Source organism: Coturnix japonica, chromosome 3 (genome assembly GCF_001577835.2).
Source record: "Coturnix japonica isolate 7356 chromosome 3, Coturnix japonica 2.1, whole genome shotgun sequence".
Classification (NCBI taxonomy): Eukaryota; Metazoa; Chordata; class Aves; order Galliformes; family Phasianidae; genus Coturnix; species Coturnix japonica.
The window spans coordinates 92,698,337-92,722,498 of record NC_029518.1 but is presented as its reverse complement, the minus strand read 5'-3'; the positions used below and the strand labels follow the sequence as shown (position 1 = coordinate 92,722,498).

At 47.9% G+C, this 24,162-nt stretch overlaps 1 protein-coding gene across 1 annotated transcript; it reads left to right on the top strand.

The window, feature by feature from the left end:
• The first annotated feature begins 1,348 nt into the window (after positions 1–1,348).
• SDC1 (syndecan 1) lies at positions 1,349–20,602 on the top strand. The gene is made up of 5 exons (XM_015859498.2): positions 1,349–1,638; positions 16,279–16,360; positions 17,177–17,667; positions 17,873–18,002; positions 18,362–20,602. The coding sequence occupies exons 1-5, from the start codon at positions 1,573–1,575 to the stop codon at positions 18,526–18,528; spliced, it is 936 nt and encodes a 311-aa protein (XP_015714984.1). The 5' UTR covers positions 1,349–1,572; the 3' UTR covers positions 18,529–20,602.
• The last annotated feature ends 3,560 nt before the right edge of the window (positions 20,603–24,162 follow it).

Here is a 24,162-nt window from a genome sequence, read left to right as displayed (position 1 = left end):
TCTGCCGTCTTTCTGAACACACACACTCGCATGAAATCCATATGTTGCCGGGCCCCACCAGCACATCCATGCAGCTCCTGGAGGCAGCCCTCATGGCTATGCACTTCCAGCATAGCCAAACTGGCCTCTGCCAGGCTGTAATTAGCCAGGAAGGCTGATGATGCCCTGTGTGCTGACTGCCAGCCACCATGGCGGCTGGGATGTCTCCTTGCTTGGATATCACTGCTTGCACACGAAGTGCACCTCACATCTTCTCAGCCACCTCAGTGCCCTGCCTGATTACTGCGTCACACCTGAACATCTCCACAGCTTTCATTTCACCTCTCTCCTCCATTCTGCCTTGTCTCCCCACCTCTCCCACCCAGAGCCATCTTCACTGTGGGACCACAGTTTCTTCCCAAAATACCGCTATATACTCCAAAATAAGACGTTTACCCTCCAAAACACCGTGTTTTATCCCGAACCTAACTTATTTTCTCCCTTAAATTTCACGTTTTATCTCAGAAAGAACGCATTTTGTCTCCAAGATATCTTGCCATCTTCCCCTCAGCAGTCCCAGTACCAGGGAATGCAACATGGCGGCTGGGCGGCCCCGCGGCCAAGATGGCACTGGGTGTGAGGTGCTGGGGTGGCCCCAGAGTGGCGGGAGCTGTTTGGAGGAAGGCTGTGTAAGTAATTGAAGAGAGAAAGCGAGCTAATTAAAGCCACGTGATAAAGTCATGAGATTGAGCAGCGCTGAATATCTCATTAGGTCTACTGAGCCTTGTGGGAAAGGAGCCTCAGCCTGATGGAGGGCGGCCATCACGCTCCTGAAGCCGCCTCATGTCGAACACCAACTATGGCTCTTCTTTGGGTGCCCCATAACACAACACAGGGCAGCACGGCCCCGCTGCCCCTCAACCATCACCAGGGCACACATCCATCCATCGCACTCGGGTCGCCTTTAACTCCAGAGGGGCAAGTTATGCAGGAAGGGGCTGCTCTGAAGGCAGCAGAGGCAGCTGCCTTAGCCCCATTTCACCCCGTTAGAAGGACCGCGATCCCCCCTTCCTTGTGGGGACGTCGGAGCGGGGCTCCCTCGGGACGTTCCCATCGTGGAAAGGGAAGGGAGTGCGGTAAAGTTCCCATTATTTTGAGCGAGGAGGAAGGAAGGAAGGAAGGAAGCTCGGCGGGAGCGACGCCGCCGCAGAGGAAACGGGGGAATGCAGGCAGAGGGGAACCGGGCTCCGGGCGGGGGGAGCGGGGCGGCGCGCAGGTACGGGCGGCAGGAAGCGGGGGCGGGCGGCGGGGCCGGGCCGAGGGGAGCGGGGCGGGCCGGGGCGGGGCCGGAGGGGGGTGGCCGTAAGGTGAAGGTTGTTGCCTTGGGTTCATTAAAAGACAGAGTTCAACTCCTCGCGGAGCTGCTGGGAGGTTCGTTTGGCAGCGCGCGAAGGGGGAGATAAGAGCGAGCGAAGGTATAAGTCGGTGTATTGTAAAGCTCCACGAGGAAAGGAGGAGGCGGCTGCTTCAAAGCGCAGTGCGAGCAGCGGGACAGGAGCGGCGGGACGAGGCCCGGCCAGGAGGAGCAGGACGATGTGGACGATGCTCCGCGCGGTGTCCGTGCTGCTGGCAGCGCTCTGCGTGCACCACGCCGTCACGGTGAGCGGGGGGAGCGGCGCACGTGGATGGCGGGGAGGCACGAGTTTGGATCCGCGCCGGTTCGGCTCCACGCGTCGATGGGGGTTAATGCGGGGGGAGCGGGTCCGTCCCGTGGCCTTTTGTGCTCCGGGAGCCTTAATTCAAACCAGACTCGGCTGCCGCTCGCGACCTGCAGGCGGCCCCGCCCCGGTGCGAGGCGGCGAGCACGCCGCGCTGCTGGGAGAGCCGGAGCGCGGCCCTTTGTGAGCGGGGCAGGGCGGTGTGCACGGGGCTCCTGCTCCTCAATTACAGCTCCCGCAGATCGGCTCGGCGCTTTCCCGAGCCGTGCTCCGTCCATGCCGCCCCCTGAGCCCCTTCTCTATGTCGGAGAGCTCCTCCCAGCTCCGGGAGCTCGCCCGGGGAGCGGCCCGGAGCCGCCGTAGGGCTGAGGGCAGCGTGTCAGCCCCGGCAGCGCGGCTTCCGTGCGGCTGCAGCCGCCAGATGTCATCCACGAACAGGGGATGGCAGTGCCGGGATCTGCCTTGCCCCGGCAGCGTGGCACTTGTTGCGGCTCCCGGGCTCCGTGTGGGGGCATCGCTTGTGGGGTCTGCTGCCCCTCTGAGGGGTTGGGAGGGGGAAGGACGAGGGGAAATGGTTTCAAACGAAAACAGGGAAGGTTTAGGCTGAATACAAGGAGAAAGCCTTTACAATAAGGGAGGGTGAGCACTGGCATGGGTTGCCCAGAGATGGTGGATGCCCCATCCCTGGGAACACTCAAAGCCAGGCTGTAGGTGTCCCTGCTCGCTGCAGAGGGCTAGATGACCATTAAGGGTCCTTTCCAACTCAATACTGTGATTGGAAGTGGTCTGGAGATGCTTTCCAGCAGCGGTTGGGTAAAGGTGTGTCTGAACAGCAGGACCTGAGCTGAGCCCAATACCTGCAGCTCTGCCGTGCCACCCTGCCTGAACACTGCCTGTGGGTCGGGACGTCTGGCCCTCGTGGTGCTGAGGTGGCTGCAAATGACAGCCGTGTGAGTGCAGGCTGCCTTGTGACATGGGGACAGGGCCCCGCTCACCCCGTCTGAGTGAGCGTCTTAAGAAACCAAGTGGAAAGGCTGTGGTTTGCTTGTGGGCTCTGAAAAGGATTTGGATAAACGTACCCTGTGATAAATGTTTCTAATTAGATGTGATAAAGGCACGAGGTGAACGCAACCCATACGGTGTTTTCAGTGTGTGGGAGATGCTGGATGATGCTTCAGGTTGAGGGGTGTCCAATGTGAGCACGGAGCAGAAGTCCCTGGGTGCTCAGCAGTGACTCAGCTCTGCTGCTTCCCTCCTGAGGATCACGTGGCCGATTTCCCATGCTGAAATGTCAGTATGAAGCTGCCTTTCCCACCTGTCTGGAGTCGTGGCAGAAGCACTCGGTGTTGGGCATGGAGAACATAGTGAGCTGGGATGGTCCTTTGCTTGGTTGCAGTGTTATGGGTGTGCCTGGCTCTTGGTGGTCTGCCTCTGGCACATCACTTGGCATTGGCTACTGCTGCTTTGCTAAGCAGCCAGAACAAGAAAGGAGACACAAAACAGCAGTTTTCTTTCTGAGTGCTCTTACATGCAGGAATAGTAAGGGGGTTCCTGCCTTGTTCATACATCCTGTAATGACATTCAGTTCCCTCTTTGGAATGATAGGAGCACTGCTTTTATTGGGATAAGAAGGCTGACACATCCTAATGGATTCATCTGGTTATTCTCTCAGTGGGAACCTCTTCTAGGATATAGCCCTGTTGGGAATCCAGCCAATCTGCTGCAGGACAGTGGGCAATTCAGCCTGTGTCTGGAGGACAGCAGGGTTTGGGTTGTCCCACAGGGTGTAGGTGTGCACTGTTGGTTACTGCAAGCTTAGCAGAGCAGACTTTTTTTTCCCAAGGGTGATGTCATTCCTACTGAACATAAGCTAATTAGAAGAAATGAGGCAGCCCAGCTTGCTTATTAAACATGTAGGTAGCAGATGAGAAGGAAACACTTTCTTCTGCTGGAATACACGCAGAGCGGCGTCATGTAATTTATCAAGTGCAGTACACAGTGCTTCTCCATGTGAATGCCTGCTTGCTGGTAGCTCCCTCCCAGTAAACAGTGATTCAGCTCTGACAAAGCAGAGAGCTGTGAGCTATGGCTGGTATGGGGTAGGGGGCTCCAGTGCGCATTGGTTGCCTTTTGTTCAAGGCTGCTCTCGGCTTTAAGTTGTATGGAAGAGCTAACATTTGTAATGGCAGCGCTCTGAAACTTCTGGAAACCAAACAATCCTCTTTAACAACCTGAGACGTGTTACAGCAAGTGCAGGAAACCTGTAAGCCTTCTAAAATTAAGTGAGTGCACTAACCTGAAGTGTAGGCTGCTGTTTTAGCAGCAAAATTGGCCCATTTTTAAGTACGTATTTTGCATTGCTAGTGTGTAGATGTCTCCAGGTGGCCTGTGTAGTAGCATCTTGTTTGATGTGGCTCTTGTGTGTCTAAGGACCATAGTAATGCCTCTGAGATGGATGTGCCACAACTGTGTGTGCCATCTTGCAGCGAAGGAGCTGGGATTTGAGCAGGGCCTGCTGTAGGAGTGGATAGAGGGGGAATTTTCTTGGGAGAGGGATGACTTCTTTCCCAAGGAGATGATGCCAGTGATGAAGTAACAGAGCTTTGATGCTGTATCTTCTTCTTATGTTCATGGAATCACAGAACAGTTTGGGTCCAAAGGGACCTCACAGACCATCAGGTTCCAACCCCCTGCTGTGGGCAGTGTTGCCAACCACTTAAATTGGGCATCAGATCAGGCTGCCCAGGGCCTCATCCAACCCAGCCCTGAACGCCTCCAGAGGTGGGGCATCCACACCCTCACTGAGCAGCCTGTGTCAGCACCTTGGCCATCCTTTCAATGAATGATGTCCCTCTGACATCTAATTACATTTCCCTTAAAGTGTCATCTTGGACATCTCTTCATTGACTCAGCTATTAATGCAGAACTCCAGCACAGCCAGACCCTGGCATGCCTGCTGAGACATGGGGTACCTCAGAGTGGAACAAGCCCTTAGAACAGCATTCACTTGGTGCTCAGGCACCTAAATGTGAGTCTGTGTGTGCGAGGTGCCGATGCTCTTACTGCTGTCACAGTGGTGTAATCAGAGAGTGGTTATTTGACCAGCCCATGTGTCTGCTTCAGGGTGAGTGGCTTGTCTGGGTTCTGTTGACTAGATCTGATGTTGGTCATAAGGGAGCACAGACATCTTTATGTTTGTATCTGGGAGTGATAAGCTGAAAGTGCTGCTCTACTTTCCTGGTTTCCCTCTGCATAAACAAACAGGGCACGCGGGTGCTGTGGCTGTGCTAAGAGAACCAGCAAAGTGGTGGGAAACATCAGCTTTCAGCTCACTCCTGTTCTGGTGCAACTGGGTCAGTGCCCCCAAACAATGCCCCAGCCTTGCTCTGCTGGAGGCTGGAGTTGGGGAGTACAGCTGGGTCCTGGATGTTCTGATGGGAGAAACACGAGTGTAAGCATGAAGGTGCAAAGAGGAAACTGTGGTCAGAAGCACGAGGACTTGTGCTGTGTCTTACAGATTCATTTCTCTGTGCTGAGGAGATGCTCTGAAATGCCAAGGTCATGTGGCTTTCACTTTCGGAGCACTGAGGGTCCGCATTCTTAACAGGTTCCTAAGTTAGAGCCAGCCAACTTAGCACGCTCCATTACTGCTCCATGCTGCTCTGCTGGGCTCCTGGTGTACTGCAGCAACGAGCCTTATCTGGCCTGGCTGAAACCTGTGATAGTGCACTTTCTGCTGCGGAGAAGTTACTGCACTGTGAAGTCTCACCTCAAGGCCAAATAACATTTGGACCTCCTACAAGCAACTCTTGTGGAGCAATATCTGCTAATGTGGTGGTTTCCCAACCCCTCAGTTTCTCAAGCAGTGCCTGCCTGGCTGTAGCTGGTGTTCAAGGTCTCGTGGAACCGGCCTGGGTCCAATGGAGTCTGTTAGCTCGGGCTCCTTGCCATGCTCGACTGTAATGTTTGTGTGTCACTGCTGAGACCAGTCTCACCAGCGAGGCCTGCTTTACTGGATGGGAACCAAGAGGTTTAGTGGGGTTTGGATGGAGCTGGTAATAGAATCTCCTCTTGAGTCACTGGAGCTGCAGATACACCTGAGTCACAGAGATTTTGTAAGCTGTGGTGTTCCTGCAAGACTTCTAGTTTGAAGCCTTCTTGGATTTCGACTCGTGCATTACATGCTCTTCTCATGCTACTGTACTGCAATGGCAGTGCCCTCAGCCTCTGGTGGAGCAAAGCCTGATCTCTTGGTGTTTGGCTGCAGGCAGTGCCAGGCACACTGTCACCCACGCAGCCTTCTGCAGGGTACAGCCGGCTCATACAACAGCTTCTCTGGGTGCCCTGGCTCCATCAGCTGAGCTCACACGTGCCATGCTACAGAGCGGGTTGCTCCTTTGTCTTCCTGTGCCATGTGATCCGGAGCTGATTGCCTCTTAATTGAGAGGAAACTTGAACTCTGCTCCAGTTGTAAGGAGAGAGCAACACATGCTTCCTGGGCAGCACTGCAGACCATGGTTGTCCCACGTGGAACACAGAAAAGCTTTAATAATTAGTTTCTAATGGTGGTGATGGTACATGGTCAGCAGCTCCATCCAGCTATTTGCATCCAGGGGATACTAGAGGAGCAGACTGCATATTGAAGCCAGAGGTGGGCAGAGGGAAGTGGAGTCAGGCTGCCATCTGGAGAGCAAGCAGTGATTAGTGTAACTGGTTCCAGATGAGAGCTGTTGTGAAGCTCTGTGTCCTGGCAGTACTGCTGTGGCTGTGTTTGGGAGAGCCTTTGTGTGTCCCCTGGGGTCAGAGTTAGCAGCTCCGGTGTTGTAGAAAGAGATTACCTGGCTCTTTCCTGTCCCAAAACAGGAAATGATGCCTCTTGGTCCACTACTGAGACTAACAGAGGGAAGAATTATATACACATACAGGTTCCTCTGTCTTGGTCGGTTTGTTGACCAGCTGACAGCAGAATGTGGATGCTGTAGCCATGACCACAGGATGGGTGATGTGGGAGGCTTGTGCTCTGCACAACTACAGGAGCTCAGGACATCCTGTCCCTAGCAAAGCATCACTCTGGGGCAAGCAGAAGAGAAGCCCTATTATCCCACTGACCAGCTAATAGGCACTTTCTTTAGTGACAGAGCCCAGACTTTCTTTGGTCTTGTGGCTGTGGGGTATGAGGAGTAAAAGTTCAAACCAAAGGAACCACAAAGTTTGCCTGAATTAATATCAGACGCAAACAGTAACGTGATATTTTTCCCATGCTCAGCTGTGCTCAGTGCGTATGGAACTGCAGTAGAGCCTCTCACCTGGCAGATCTGATGGCCAAATGAGATTTGCCCACCCTGCTGGCTCTGCCAGGTTGCAGGTGACACCTACGTGCAGTGGTAGTGAGGCTTGCATCGAAACTTGCCTAACAGCCTGCAGCTAGACAGCTTTGACTTCTAAATCTGTTTCAGTCCTAATGGAGGAATCATCTAGATTGTGACTACTTTCCCATCAGCGAACAAAGCACCTAACAAAGGAGGCTGACTCTGGCATGTCTGGGCAGTGGCAAAGGAGTGCTCTGCTATCTGGCTCTTACATCAACTGACTCATGGCCCCAAACAGGAAAGCTGCGAGCTTAATCCTCCAGTGCCATCAGCTCCGCTCTGAAGCATCTTTAAATAACTTGTAAAACATTTCTCAGCCTGCTTCTGTAGCTGGGAAATGGTGGGGATGGGGAGCTTCTTAGTACAGAAGCTGGGAGATGGGATGATGAATTATATGCAGTTGGAGCTATCATAGCTAGAAAGTACTGAATGCTCCATACGCCCCCTCGTCCTCCAGCATGCAGCCAAAGGGGGAGGGGGGTGGTGAAGTGACTCCATATTACAGTGGTTCCTGTAAGTTAAATGGGCCAGAAACTACTCAATCCTATAAGCCCATCCAGATCACAGAGCAAACCTTATTTGTTTTCTCACCTATCCCATAACAACCCCCCTGTGTTCCCTTCTGCATCTGGGTTGCCTGCTGGGGAGTGCTGCCGTGCATCATTTGGGGGCACACCAGTTGGCAAGGCTTGAAGCTGTGCCCGAGACCCACCTAATAATTTGATGGTATAGATTGTGTTCCAGTGCCTGGGGATGTTCACTGATGTTGTTTAATTTGAGAGCGTGGATGTAGCCAGTGGGTCAATGGCAACAGGCCCAGAATATTAGGAAACTGTGAAAACTGCAGTGTACAGTAAAGGAAAGTAAAAGCCCTTAGTAGGATATGATGACTCTTATGGAGTACTGAACCTTTTGGGGTGTATCAGGATGAGCAACAAAAGGTGCTGGAGAAATTCTGTGCAGTCAGTCTTGAGACCCACAAGGTGTATATAGGTGTATAAGGTGTATAATACGAACCCGGAACGGTGAAGCATTTGGTGTGGTAGTGAAGGTGCTGGTAGTACTCAGCCTGCAATTCTGGAGTTAGCCCATAAGGTTGTCCTGGAGTCTTTTATGCTCTACTTTCTTTACAGGTCTACTGTGTGCTGACTAGAGTTCATAGTCATTGGGTAGACTCAGAATTGCATTCCTCTGTGAAGCATCTCTAAGTTCTTGGTGTTTGAACGGTGTCTTTGTAGAATCATAGAATGGCTTGGGTTGGAAGGGACCTCGAGGATCATGAAGCTCCGACCTCACTGCTGCAGGCAGGGCCACCAACCTCTGTATCTAACACCAGACCAGGCCTGTTATTTAGCATCTAACTGTTCTGAAGGCATTGCTTGTCAGAAGCTTGTACAACATAAGGGCTCTTGTTCTAAGACTTAACAAGATACTGAGGCACTTGGCCTTACATTGCCCGCTCTCCATTGCAACAGGCCACTCTATAGATACAACACCAAGCAGTTGGAATGAGCTACTGTGGATCAGAGTCGATTTGTTTCATTGCGATCCACGTGGTGTTTACTCAAGAAATGCCTAATGCGCCTTCCTGTAGTGAGCAGAAGCGGAGGTGATTGGCGCACAGCTGCAGCAGCGGGTTTCTTACAGCTATTTCTGCAGGGAGAATTTCATTCGAAGCTTCAGCTTTGAAATACTTGAACACACTCATGATTCAGTTTGGAAGTATACTCTCCAGCTTCTGTAATCTCATTTAGGTGTTACATAATGTAACTGCAAACGGGGCAGTAGGAACTGCTGTCAGACCTTGGTGTTAACGAGCAGGATTGCCAGTGCATCTGTAAACCTGAATGCAGGGAGCACTGGTGCTGGGAGCGTGATCTCAGCACCATTTATGTGGGCCTGTCTCTTTTTATATGTTCCAGTGGTTGTGAGAGTGCTTGTTTCTCATAGGAAACCTGTCCAGTTTGACCAGTGTTCTGCATTAGAATAATGGTCCAGCTTGTGCCCAAAGACCATCCAGCTTACTGCTGCTGATTCCAAGGAGGTTGGTAGTACCCGAGATGCTGGCAGCACTGTTTTCCTTTGCCATGGGAAGCACTCAGAATCTACTGCGGCTACATAGAGGGAAGGGGTGGAGCTGAAATTGCCTCTTTAGGAGGACTTTTGGGATGGGAGAGCTGAGGTTTTCTCAACCTGAGGTGTGGCTGCTGCATCCGGTAATGTTCAGTCCTTTTGTGCACGGCTTAGTCATGCTAATGCAACTGCATCTGTTTGGTAGGGACAGCATCTGCATTATCAACAGGCTGCGCTTAGTCAGTGCTGTGAGATGCTGCGGATAAATCAGACCTGGTGGTATGACTCATGATGTAAGGGGAGATGTAATTTCTTCACATCCATGGTTTTCTTGAAGCTGGAAATGGTGGGACATAGAAGTAAATGCACATTTGCAGTTGACCATGCATTTGAGCATGACCAAATCAGAGTGTGACCTACTTTGCCATCTGGTGTGCACGTGTGAGACAGAAATTGGGATGTGTCTGTTCAGGCCAGGGGGCTCTTTCTGAAGGACTCCTGAGTTCTCTGATCAGTGAGCTCTGCAGAGGGGGGTGTACCAGGAGAGATGTGTGGGCACAGCTATGGAGCTGGGTATGAGATTTACAATGAAATACAGTGCTTAAAGCTAACAGATGTCTGGGTTCATGTGGAATATGTATGTGTTCATATGGAATGTGCAGATCCAGAAATACTGTCAGTAAATTCTTAGTGTGATGTCCAGGGATTTTTATCTGAATCTTGGATTTCACCAAACAAGCTTAGTACTGCAAGCACTCAAATTAGAAACCTGCATGTGTATCGCTAATGCAGTGAAAATGCTTCTGTGGTCCTCCAAGAAGATCTTAAAGCTCTGGCTCCCTGGTATATCTCACTCTAGGTAATTGCTAGAAGAGAAGAGAGAGACTCCTAGGATAAAGATAAGAACCTGGGTCCTCTCCTGGCCGTATGCCTAGATACTGAAGGCTGTTGAATTCATTCTTAACTCATAACAATTCCTGGAGGCAGAAGGTATTCCGAATTGTGCATTGACTTCCCTTCATAAGGTGAACAGATCATATTTCCCCCTCAGAATATCATATAGTGTGGTGTTGGTGTCACCGCTGTCTTCTGGGAATGCACCTGTTCAGCTCAGGGCACTGGTGCAGCTGTAGTCTTGCTCATGATGATGCAAAAGAACACGGAGCTCATTTGAGATGGGTAGTAGTTCCACCAGCCAATTGATTTGCTTTGCTGGGATTTCAACTCCAGTGATGGTCTGTAACACAGGAAGTGTGGACAGCTGGAGATGGTGCAAGGAGAGGAATTTATGCCCAGCTGCAAGCCAGGCTGTTTATGGAAATACAGGTGAGCACAGGGATGGGTTTTGCTGGGTCAACATATGTTAGAGGGTAACACTACAAAGATCAGTATCCATTTAAGTGGCTGCCAGTGTCATCTATCTGGTCTTTGCAGCAGCTAGTCATGTTGGGATATATGGGATGTATGCTGCTGCAAGGGGATGAAAACGTGTCACGAACTGTAGCTCTTGTGACTCTTAGGGGTTGTACTGGGAGGGTTATACTTATCTGCATTGTGTGCGTGGGTTTTGAGATACTGAAGGTCCTCACTGAATGAGACTGTAGTTCATAGACAGTGTGACCTGCAGTGTACACTTGTCTTTCAGCCTTTATTAGCTCAGGGTTCCGGAGGCTGGCAGCCCACATTTGGGTAGAACTAGGCTGAGAGATGGCTGGGGAGCAGCTCAGCTGCATCAGAGCTGTCTTCAGCACAAACCTTACCCATACTGAACAAAGGAACTCTCTGGAAGAGAAGCCTCACTGCAGCCTCTCTTGCTTGCTCCGTATTATATAAACCTGTGTGGTCCTTTGAGTCAGCCTCTGCTTTGCATGTTGCCCGCAGTCTGAGGGTGGCGATGTGCATTTCCATAATGCACAGCTGCATCAGGCTATTTCATGGCCCCTATGCCGCGGGGTGCTGAGTGTGTGTCAGCATCCCAGGAACCCGGGCTGTGATTCTGTAGCAATTACTGCAGCAGCCCTGGCTGCCGCACCGTGCCCCGTGCCAATACAAACACTTGTGCATTCATGCGCTGAGCGCAGAACTGGTCTTGCTGGAAAATTCTTTGCATGACAGCGTTGGTTTTCTTTGTTGCTTTTTTTTTCTTCTTTAAGCAGACCAGTTCCCTGATCTGGGTCACCACAAGACTGCATGAATACGGGGGACGGTCCAGGGAGTGTGAAGTCACACGCTTGTGCAGGAGGCAGTGGGGTGAGCTGCAGTTGAAAGGGCTGTGATGCAGAAGGTGAAACTCAAGCTGATGGTGACAAGCTGGCTTGTTTTCACTCTCGGCATGTTGATTGCTGCATTTTGGACTGGCTTAATTACAAAAGTTGCCCTGTCACAGTAAGGAGATGCAGTGGTGGTTGGGCAACAGTGTGCTAATGAGCAGGTGAGGCTCTGGAGCGAGTAGGACTGTAGCTGCAGTGCATATGGAATAGCTGTATGGAGAGTGGGTGGGCCATGGGATGGCTCCCCAGGCTGGTGGGCATGGCTTTGAGCTGCCAGAGTTCAAGGAGCTTGTGGACACTGCTCTCAAACACGGGAGGAACATCTGGAAGAGCTGCCAGCTGAGATGGTGCCATGCTGCTCTTGGCTTCTGACGAGTCAGACATGCACACCAGCGTCACTTCCAACTTGTCACATAAAGGGCGTCAGTTCTATTTCAGCTACCCCAGAATTTAAGTCTGCCCATTAAAATGAAAGATGCACAAGGTTGACAGTGCTAGAGGTCAGCAGGCTGCAGGAGGGTGGGTATAGGTGGGGTTGGTGGTGGTTCTGCTGGTTCTGCCTTCCTTTTGCTTGACAGTTGAGGTTGTCTGAAGACCCTGGGGAACTGGGACTGGAGTTAATCGTTTGTGGGTTATTAACTGCAGAATATCAAGGTTTAACAAAGCTAAAGTTTCTTTCAGCAGTTTTTATCTTCCCACGCGCTAATATAAATATTTTGAGGCCAGAAGCTCTTCAGGCTGCCCTGCCTCAGATAGCAGAACTAGCCCTCCTAACACAATTGTCCTTCAATATATAGAAAAAGATCAAAGAAACCTTTTCACATGGGTTTATTTTAGGGCTGCTCAAATCCTTGTTCAAGTCTGCAGCGTAATATGTGGTAGGCAAATTAGAAAGCAAAGCCTTATTTGTGTAAATCTCTTCAAACAGAGTAGCAGGTTGTTGGTTTTTCTTCCCATAACGCTGGCAGGATCTTGCAGGTTGCTCCGGGAGGTGTTTGAGCTGGATGAGCTCATTCCTTCTCAACTCAATGAGGATTTACGATGCAGAGAAACAAATGTGCAAATTTAACAGCATTATTCAGGTAATGGAGGATTTCAGGTGTTTTTGACGCTGCTGTAATTGGCTGATCGCTAACAGGGATTAATAAGAGTGGGATACAAATCACCCCTAATCTAGTGCAGGGCTTGTAGCAGCTTGTGGCAAAGCCAGTGTGGTTTTGCTTACCTCAAAGAGCAGTTTGAAATGTGCTGCTTCCTTTTACATACACCCCGACTTCAAATTAAAGAAACACGGTTCCCAGTTTGGGTGGGGTGAGATCAACTAATAGACTATAAATCTCCCCTCCATCGGGAGCCGGTGCTTGAGATGGATCCCTGCTTGAGCAGCACGGGAGGACTCTTGGGTTGAGACTGGAAGCAGGATGAAGACTAAAGAATGGGTAGAAATTATGCTTTAAATGTATTTTTTTTTTTTTTTCTTTCCAAGTCTGGTGTGTGTCAGACTTCTGGAGCCAACCGTATTGCTAACGAATTGTCAGAATCCTTGATTAAATTGGAGATGCCACTGAGCAGCTTTCTGGTTGTCCCAGCAGAACTGAATAGCTATTGTTGTGTAACAATACAGCCCTCAGTGAGAGCAGAACACAGCGGCTTCCCGAGGGTTTCCTCTAGACAGGCTGCTTGAGACTTGGGGAAGTGCTTCACAAACACTGCTGAGCGCTATCAGAAGTGCTGGTAGAAAATGCTTATCCCTCGTGTTATGCAACTGAGATCAGTGACACCAAATCACGAGGGGTGTTGTGCTGCGCTAGGCAAGTATTTGTAGTCATTTGTATGAGATGCATTTAAAAATAATTAATTAAAAAGGATAAAAAAGCCTGTTGAGTATCGTGGGGTTGATGGTTGGATGAGATGATTTTATTGGTCTCAGACTTTCATGATTCTAGGATTCTATCAGTCTTATTAAAGTGAAAAACGTTGTAAATGCAATAGCAAAATCACCAGATTTTGGACTGGAATACAGGAAATGCCATCAGAGCTCTGTCCTTAAATGATCCCCAGTGTGAATCACAGAATTATCAAAAGACCTGGAAGATCATCTAGTCAAACCATCACCAATACTTCCCAGTTAAATCATATCCCTCAACACAACATCCAAACGTTTCTTGAACACTCCCATGGTCGGTGACTCCACCAAGTGAACTTGACTGTGTTCATACAGCCCCTCATCAGTGATGTAGGCTGCTCCAAAAGTAGTCTGTTTTCTTTACTTCTGCGTAAACTACAACAGGTACAAGGAGTGCAATGGCACTGTTGGATTGAGGACGTTTTTGGCCTCAAAACACTGTTTTTCAACACATTCCGTCACACAGCAACAGCCTGTAATGGAACACTGGTGGGAAGGTTCAACCTCTGCTGCTGTACCACCACCATCCACCTCTGACCTCATGGGCCGACATAATAAAGCAGCAAGCATTACTTTCAGAGCAGCTCTCTCATAATGTGAATGGCCTGGGAGTGGTCCCAGAGGTCTGAAGATTCAGCTGGGTGATGATGGAAGTGGTTTCTAAAAGCACACCTACAGCAGCTAATGTGATCCAAAGTTTTCAGCAGAGCGAAGCTTTGATTTGTTTCCAGCACTTACACAACACAGCCTGGCAGTTCTATCTGTTCTGCACTCCTAATCCTCTTTGACTAACCCAGATCTCTCCTGTTGGTGAAACTCATTTGCAATGAAAGGTCATGGACAAGCCTTGACCATGAGGTGTGTGTTTGTGTGAGCAGCACTGTGCCTCTTCTATTTTTAATCCAAACCCGCATTAGTTTGATCTCTTCCAGTGCTGCTTTGAGTCAGACTCCTACGTTAGCCTTGTGTCTGAAGTTCTTCAGCAGCAGCAAATCATTACAGGAGCAGGACCTTCCTGCAGTGCTTAAATTCTGTGGTGTCAGAAGGGAAGGACGTTGCCTTTCACACCTTCTGAAGCTACGATTTATGCAGCAAGAAGGGTAGTCTTTGTATAAGTGAACAGTTACATAAATTTTCCTTGATGTTTGTGTCATGAATTACATCACTCTGTGGGCATTCTTACTGGTAAAGCATGTGAGTGGTTCTGTAATGTCTCTTGAGGCTTCTTAGAAGTCTTGTATGAGCTACCTCTCTCTGAAGGTTCAGATTTGTAGAGAAGTTAATCTCGATCCTAGATAAAGACTGTGGTGTAAGCCCTTAGTCCCATTCTTCAGTTAAAACCTTGGAGGGACTGCTAACATCTTCCCACCAGGAGAGCATATCCCCTTTCTGCACCCAAAGCTAAGCTGGGTGAGAGACCGAAGGGTTGTGATTTCTGGTGATGATGGGACAAAAGTTGCAGAAAAATGCCCTCGGTCCACCCCAGTGGCATGGTTTATGAAGCCTGACTTTGCTTCTGAACCTACTGTAAAGGAAGAAAGATCAAGAGAGTGAAATTTGGGAAGCCTGGCGGTCTTTCCATGTTCTTTTGGCACCATTAGTTCACACTCGGTACTTGAATTGCAGTGAGATCAGCTTGGGTGAGTCATTGGCCTTGGACACCAGCAGGAAGACATAGAGGAAGTACTCCTCTGACCTAGTTTCCATGGGTGAGTGCATAAGCACACAGCAAACAAGCAGGGGCAGATCTGAAAATCCAGATCACCTGATGATGTGCCGCTAAACAAAAGATTGAAAGGCAGCTTGGGAATTGTTCTAGAAGTATGCTGGAAGCTTAAAGAAAAGGTTTTTTACTGGTAGTGAAGTGGCAGCCAAAGAAGGATGCTAAAAAGGCTCAACGTGTGTGTTTCTGTTTGTTATTTGTCCTTAAATTATCTAACTATAGTGATTGCTTTGAAGAGGTGAGGTCATGGATGTGAATAAGTTGTATGTCCATGGACATCAAGCCTTTTAAACATCTCATGGGCTAGTTAACCACCTTGGGACTGAATTGTTCTATAGGAGCATCTGGAATGGGTGAGGCACAGAGGAAGGGAAAGAAAACTATACAAACCCAGTGCATTGAAAAGAAATGGAGTGAATAAATACAGCCATGTATGTAATAAAGTTGACAATGAGGTCAGATTCTTTTCAGCGGTGCCCAGTGACAGGACAGGAGGCACTGGGCACTAACTGGGACACAGAAGTTCCTGTCTGAGCACAGGGGAAAATTCCTTTAGACATGAGCTGTGAGTCCTGCGTGTCTGCTGTTACAAACATAAGCGTATACAGCAGGAGCCAACAAAACAAATGAAGTAATCACACTCCTTTGTTTTGTATTGTCTTCTTTGGATATCCTGAACAGCTTTTGAATGTTGTGTTATGACAAACAAGTGCATTAGAATGGGGGGTTGGCCTCTTGCTTTGGTGCTGAGTTTGGCTGCTGGTTATTGTACTCTGTGTACAATACAGGGAGAGTGTTCAGGGCTGTGTTCTCCTACACGTAAGACTGGCTTCTATCTCAGGACTTGATATGAATGTCCACTCTTGTTAAAACAGAAACTCATTCCACGTCATTAAATGCTGTGGTTTCAGATAGCACAACAGCATTGGAAGGGCTCAGAAAGGCAGAAAAGCCAAAGTACTTCATTTCCCCTTCCTGTCTTCCCCTTAAAAGTGATGCAGGTAACCACAAATGAACAGGTTGGTAGATAGCAAAGATGTGAGCAGCCAGAACTTGAAGCAGCATGGTTATGTTGTGTGTGGACTGAGCTGCTGCCAAGATGCAGCTTTCTGAACGCATTCCTTGCTTTCCACTTTCCCAAAGTTAGTGCAGCCTGGAAGCAGCATAGAGAAGGGAGACAGCAAGACTGACCTGACAGTGAACAGACTGATCAGAACTGCTTTTCCTTTTCTCTTTAAAGCAAACTACAAATCTGAACCTTCCTCCTGAAGATCTCGATTCTTCTGGTGATGACGATGATGGATTCTCAGGTTCAGGTGCAGGTAAGTGATTTGCACTGTTAGTGCTTCATCCTTCCAGAGCGTGCCAGTCACGATCTGAATGAAGATCCTGAACATCCTGGATAAAAGGAGGGGGGAATAATAATCACGTGTTTTCCAGCATACTGACTTTGGAATAGAAAAGGAGCCTGATCTGTTTGTCTTGTATTGCTGCAGAGATGAACAATTAGGAGAAAATGAGTTGTAGGAGACTTGAAATGGAGCAGAAGCAGGTATATTGTATGTTCCTGCTGGTATGTTGCTTGAAGAGTTACGAAACTGCAGTGATTCTTCACTTGTGAGGCACAGAGACTATAAGGAAGGCGTTCAGCCTCTCTCACAGGCTGCAGGGAGGTACCACTTGAGGGTGTGAACCTACTTGCCAGCATACATCCAGTGCATACTTTATCATCAGATGTGCAATTTCCTATGGGCCATAGTTTTGGGTTTATTTTTAGCATTATAAAAGGTTTCTAGGGTGGAGAAAAAGTCTTGTCAGAATGATTACTGAAATGCATGAGAGGCACCTTTTGATGTTCAGTATTGGACTGAGGTTGAGGAGATGCCACTGAGGAAAAAGCAAGCAAAACTAAAACTAAACCATGGTATCCTTTTGCTTCCCTCCAGCCACGTGCTTCTAAATTATGTGAAATTGATCTGAGCCTTTTTTACTGCACTGAAAAAGAGGAGGAGTTAGAAAATGAACTACTCTTACTACAGAAATTGGCTGTGTAGGTTGGGCTTCCTCCTTTGCACCAGCATCCTGCAGATATCATCGACAGGTCTCTAAGCTGGTCGGGGATATGTTTTGTTTTGCAGGTCCCCTGCCTGATCAGTCCCTCACCTGGAGAATGCCAGCAGAGCCGACTAATTCCTCTTTACTGGCAACACCAGTGGTTTTCAATGAACAGCTGTTTCCTGGGACTGGGAGCCGAACTGAAAAGAAGATAACAACTCCACCTGCAACTAGTCGTGTAGTGACAGAGGAGCCAGTGGTAGCTGTGAAGGATGAAACACCCTTGTTGGGCTCACCTGATGAGAAACCAACAGACGATGCAATTGTAACAACAACAAGAAGTCCCACTACTCGCTTCCCTTCAGTGCTTCATGTAATTCCTTCGGAAGCCCCAGGCACAGTCCATGAGCTCGAACCTAAAACACCTGGCTCTGAGATGCCAGACACTAAAGATGTGCCTGAGACCAACTCCACCACCCATCCGGAGGGGGACATTGCTGCTGCTCCCACAACGGCTCCAGGCGATGTAGCTCCTACACATGAGGAGGTTTCTGAAGATGGCTCAGGAGACCCGGTGAGGACTGGTAACTTTGGTATCCTTCCAAGGGAGATCGCTCTAGTTCTCTGTATTAAAGCTGTTTTGCAGGAAGGGTTGATAATTTGTGCAAACAAGTAGTTTAATCCTTTGTATTGGGTTTAGATAAGAAAAAAAACAACACAAAGCTATAAAAACAGATGTGATGAAGAACATGAATAACCTGCCTTGTATGTCCCAACAGGGAGACTTCATCTTGGTTAAAGATGAGGATTTGGTCCCTACCCAGATCTCTGAAGTGCCGGCTGACTCTGGGAGGAATGCCAAAGCAGCGGGAGCCTCGGGAATTATGGACAGGAAAGAAGTTCTTGGAGGTACCTGATATTCTGGATTTCTAGTTGGCTCTCATAGGAGTTTCCCAGGCAGCAGAAGCTGCAGCTCTACAACTATGTTTCAGAGCATGAGAGGGAAGCTTTTATGCTACACCTCTCTGAAATGAGGGTGGTTAATGATTTTGTGTTGCTGAAAACCCTGATGGGGACAATATGCTTATCTGATAACAGCAAAGCAGTCACCACTAGTTTTCTGGAATCATAAGCTTAAACCTATTCCTTCACTCAGAAATTACTGTAAAACTGTCCTGAGTCCATTTTGTAGAGTTCAGCAACACTGTCTTAACCAGTGTTCGCTGGCATGGCATCTAGAGTAATATGTGTCTTTTCCCCCCTTGTAGGTGTTATTGCTGGAGGACTGGTAGGCTTGGTGTTCGCAGTGTTTCTAGTTGCATTTATGCTGTACAGAATGAAGAAAAAAGACGAAGGAAGCTATTCACTGGATGAACCGAAACAGTCTAACGGAGGATACCAAAAACCACACAAACAAGAAGAGTTCTATGCATAAACACTGACTTTCAGGACACTTTGTTACATCTTTCTTGGACTCTTCTCTCCCTGCACGTGGACCTCCTAGTGCGCTTTGCATTGAACTTAAGCCATATGATCATTGGGTTATTTGCCCTTACCACCTTGCCATTGGAAATTGTGTAACTACAAAGTAGATCTGGATTCACTGAACGTTCCCTGCTTTCTTGCACAACATTTTTATTGTTATTTTTTTAACAGAAGTGGGACTGCAAGTTCCTAAACTCGCTTTGGTTTATCTTAAAGACTGCTGGGGCAGGCGATGGGGAGAAGATTAAGGAGCACTGTGTGCATCAACCGTTTGTTATTTAGGGAAAGGGATGGCAAGAATAAATGATTAACAGTGCTCAAATTCTGTATTGCAGGGATCCTTCCTATTTATCTCATGGATGTGTTTTTAAGTGTACCAAATGGCTGCGCTGGGCAGAAGTTTGGTACACTGCAATACTCTAGCTCTTTCTAGCTGCCGTACTTGGAGCATTTAATGCCTATGAGACATCATGCTGAACATGATCACTAGTGAAAGGAGGTGTAGGGGCAGGGTAAGCAAATGACTTAGTGGTTTAGAATAACTTATATTTTGGAAAGTTCACAACGTTATCTCATATGCTAAACCAGCTCCTCTGCAGCTGGCATGTACACTAAAACCAAACCAACCCCAAAGACCCAAAAACTAAGTAGAGAGTTCATTTTACCGGTAGCATTGGTCTGTCCTACCACCAACTTGCTCATTCTAAGTTTAGGTAAGAAATGGATTTTTCTAAGCGATCTCATCTCAGATATTCCCTTTTCTTCGGTGCTGAATCTTCTTGGCTGCCCTGCTGTAAATACTCCAACCTGTGCTGTGTGGTCACCAGATGACCGATGGCACGTTGTAGCACCTACCACTCTGCGCACTGCTTGCAAAGTTGTCTCAGATTGTGGCCTGCCTCCTACGCTACAGGAAACCTTGGCACAAGGGGTGAAAGGTACAAGCAGCCTATTGTAATTTTGCAGCTAAGGAGTAGAGAAATGCAGCATCTGACACAAGCCTAATGGAGGCTTAGTGTGTAGATCGCCTTAAATATATACAAGTTGATGTGCTTGGCTCTCACGACTCTGGAACGCCTCTCTTCAGGGGCTGTTCCTGCACTTTGGAGAGAAGCAACCCTTGGGATGTCAGACTAGCAAGGGCTAAGAAGCGCCTCCTGAGGAAAGTCTGGATGCCTGACGCTGTTGGTGGTCAATGCATTGCCAGATGGAAGGCACCGAAGCCTCACTGAGGGTTTGGAGTTCTCCAGAGCATCTCAAACCGAGCAGGAAAAGAAGTGTGGCGTTGTGCACAAGCCTTACTCCTGCTTCTGCTCCTCGCAAGGTCAGTTGGACATCGCTCAGCACAGAAGGCATGGGGGGGTGGAGGAGCATTTACAGCTGACGTACAGATTTGTGCTGTTGAGCCAGAGGAGAATACTGGAGAGTATTGCAACAGCTGGTACAAACGTTGCACATTAACACTAAAACTTAAAAACCTGTATAACTTAAATGAAGTATAAAACACTCCTGAGCTGCCAATGCAGCTGAAATCAGTGCCTTCTCTACAAGCCCAAGAAAAAACACTTTTTGATTCAAAACTCTTCTTGATGCCTAAGAAACACTTGTGCATACATGTAGCTGGCTGTTTTTAAGTAAAGCTGCAAAGTCCATTATGTCTTTTTTAACTGAATGATTTTTTTTTTATAGGTTAATGCAACAACCAGACGGTGTTAATTTCAGCTGTAATTCTTTGCTTTGTATAGGAATGTAGAAATGTTGTTTGATAGGTTTCTCTATGAAAAGATTCTTGTAAAGCACGGGCAGATAAAGTGGTAAACTTCAGTTGTACCTCAGAACCTTGCTGGGGGGAAAGGAAAAACTGTATATTTTGGTAGTCTAAACTGACAGTTTGTGAAACAAACACGACATTCTGTGTTATTTAAGTGGTACAAATGAAACACAAGTTCTAACAAAAGATGCAACATTCAGATATCTGTATGCCATGTAAAGGTATACTGCAATAAATGGCATTTTGGCAAGAACGTGTCCAGCTTGTGAATGTTGCTCCGTATAGGCTGGAGCAGGGACTTGTGTGAAAGCAGATCAGAGTCCTCTGGCAGTTCATACTGTGCTTTCCTGAAGGGGTGAAAAAGGCCGTATGTCTTCTGCAAGGCTTGCTTTTGGGGCCTGGCTTATGCCTGTAGGAGTTTGAGAGCAGGGAAGGCTCCAGTATGGGCAGTGCCAATTCCTCCTTCCCATTGTGGAAGCATTCAAGGCCAGGCTGGATGGGGCTGTGAGCAACCGTGTCTACAGGGAGGTGTCCCTGCCTATTGTAGGGGGTTGGAACTATATGATCTTAAAGGTTCCTTCCAACCCAAACTATTCTATCATTCTGGGATTCTACTGCAGTGTACTTTGTAGGGCAGATCAGAGACTGTACCTTCAGGAAGGGAGAACAGAGCAGGCCTATGTGTTTTGTATAGCATCGATTACTCCTGGGTGCAGCAGCTGGTGTTGGGCGAGATGAAGGAAAAGGGAAGTAGAGAAAAATGTTCTTCATAAAATGGAGAAGTCAAAAGTTCCCCTGCCTGTCTGGGTGGGTCTGAGCCTACACCGTGGCTGTCCAACCTTTTGGCTTGCCTGGGCCTCATTGAGTGAACAGGAATAGTCTTGGTCTGCATATAAACTATGTAATAATGTTAACATACATAAGTAACAAAACTTTTTTACATATATATATATATATAAATTAAAATATGAAAGCAAGCAACAAAAATGTGAAACAAGTGGGATATTTGGCCTTGCAGCATGAGCTGTGCCATGGGATGGCCATGCCTGGCCTATTCACAATACGTTTCATTCCCAGTGCGCTGAGGTATAAAAAGTGACTTTTACTCTTTTGGTTCATAGCTGGCCACTGTATTTTTAATTTATAATCCCTCTTTGCTCACAGTGGAGCCATGTGGGCTGTGCGTTTCACAACAGGAGGTGTCAGGAGTGTTGGTAGTCGGTAGGCTTTGAGATGAAGGTGAAGGACAGTGGGACTGTATTCAGAACTGTATTCTTGCTGCTGTAGCAAAAGAAAGCCATAATGCATTTCTAGCTGCATGCCAACTTCACCAGTCCCTTAAACTGAGTAAAACTACCTGGGGAGGAGCACAGGTATTGTGCAAATGTCTTAACAGGATAGTTCCCTTCCTTGGGGATTCCCAAGACCTCTCTTTCCACTTCCCCATTCAGTGATCATATGGGAGGTTAGTGTGGTAGGGAGGGGAAAAGTGGTCAGGAAAGGGGGGAAAAATTCACTACCCAAACCCTTACTAATGAAACTATTTGATCCTCAGAGAACACTTGAAGGGAAACTTTGTTGTATTAAGAGAGAATAAGGAGAGGCTGCCTCTGTGCTCTGGCACAGGGTAGCCTGGGTTTTCCTGAGTCATGTTTCTATTCACTGTGCTTCCTGACTCTTTTTCATCCATACTGGAGCAATTATCACGTTTGATCTTGTTCACAAGTGAGATGCAAAGAATGTGGCTGGCAGAAAATCTGACCCCTGCTTTGTTCTGGAAAAATGAGCTGGAGGGTGTAAATGCGCCGAGTGTCAAGGAAGGCAAAAGATGAGAGCAGAAGGACTTTGCACAGTTCTCACTTTGTCAGGCTGCATTAAGGCCTTTAAAGAGAATTTCAGCCAATCTAAGAGGCTGTATAGTGTTGTAATTGACATAGAAAATCAGGGACCAAAAAAAAAAAAAAAAAAAAAAGTACACTCTGGATGTACTGAGAAGAAAAACTATTTCAGATGTGATCTGTGGTCTACATAAATGCTTTATCGGAGACTCCATCGTGACTAAGAAATAAAATATAATGCTGAAAACAAGTAGTGGAATAGAAGTGCAGTGTGAAAGTTGCTCCATCTGAGGTAGTGACAAAAGAAGATACTTTAAATATGGCCAGAGATGAGAGAAAGATGCTGTAACCCAAATAATTGCTTGGCCGTCTGGGCTGGTGTTCAGCTCGTGAAACTGGAAGCCAGATGGGCAGCATTTTTCATAAGCTTGTCAAAGCAGAGGACAGCAATTTTACTGCAGAATATGAAGTGCAGTGTCTGCTAAGGAAATCAAAGGTCTGGCCTTGATAGCATGCAGGATCTTGCAAGAGAACAGAAAAATTAAAAGGCAGGGTGCTGACACATGGGATGAAATATAAAGCAGGTTCACCAGAAGTAGATGATAGCAGCCTAATCGGATCGCTGCTCATCACTTCTCTTGCTAGTTGATAGCTTTTGTTTTCTCCAGTCACAGGCAACCCAATGAAACTGGACTTCAGGAAAGCAGTTGTCAGTATTTTCAGCATCATGGATATCATAAAATGGCTTGGGTTGGAAGGGACCAACCCATCGTGATGGGTATCATTGTACAAAGTACTAGTAAGCCTTTTGCTGAGATGAGCAGGAGCCAACCAGATCCCCCCCTGTATGCAGAGCTTGGAGCTCAAGGATGGGGGACAAGGACACGGGGAGGACACAGCTGAGCAATGCAGCATGGGCATGCTGCACACAGCCCTGCTGCTGGAGGAACCAGTCCCTTCCTGTTCAGTGCAGCTGGGCCTGAAGGTCATTATAGGAATAGCTTAAATAGCAGTTGAGAGTTAAATCGTCATGACCCAGAGGAATGGGTCAAGGTCTCGTTGGAGGTTTATTGCTCTCAGCATGGCACAGGAGAAATACAGTGGGTTTGCAGCTGTGCTACATGCATTTAGAGGGGCTGAAATTGTGGCTCTGTTGCTATTGCTGTTAATATGCTACTGGAAGGAAAGCGAATGTGCGTCTGCTCTTCAAAATGTTGACTGAGTCTGCTCTTCCTGCTGAAATAGCGTGTTAATGTTTGATAGCGGCTGCCCAACACCAGAAGCCTTTGAGCTGTTTATTGCTCTTGAGAGGTGTTTATATTTGTTTATTATGTGTTTGTTGTTTTGTTGTTGCTTCGCTACGTAACTAAACCTGGACCCAGCTGAGAGTTTCTGGAGCAAGGTGCAAATGATTAGAGCTCCGTTCAGAAGCGTTGCTGGCTTTAAGCAGTCTTTTCAGATGTCACCATTTCTCCTTTCAAGCAAAACCCCTCCTGATGAAGCGCAGCGCTGTGTGCTCACGCAGCTCTAAGGAGTGGTTGTGTGGTTACTCCAGAGTGAGGATTAGTCACACATTAACCACAGCTGTAAAAACACGTCTATGGGAAAATCACATCCAAACATGGAGGGCCTTTCAGTCTGCCGCTTATTACTGACAAGGTGAGTTTCTGTATCATTTTTCTTCAGCGTTGTGCAACATACATCAGAGCTGTTTACTTTGCTGTCCTGATGCATCATGGTTTTTCCTCCGGAGATCTACCTTCCCCACTTCCACACACTGTGGTCTGTTGAGGTCCTACAGGTGGAGCTGACTCAGCCAACACTTCCAAGCCAGGAGGTCTGGGGTGGGCATTCACAGTTGAAGTGCTTGGTTAGTCACACTGTTGCCTTGCTACCTGAGGCAAAGCAGGTGGTGACAAATGATGACTTATGGTTCTGTGGTTATAACAAATTCAGGCCTGTGAGGAGCAAATTC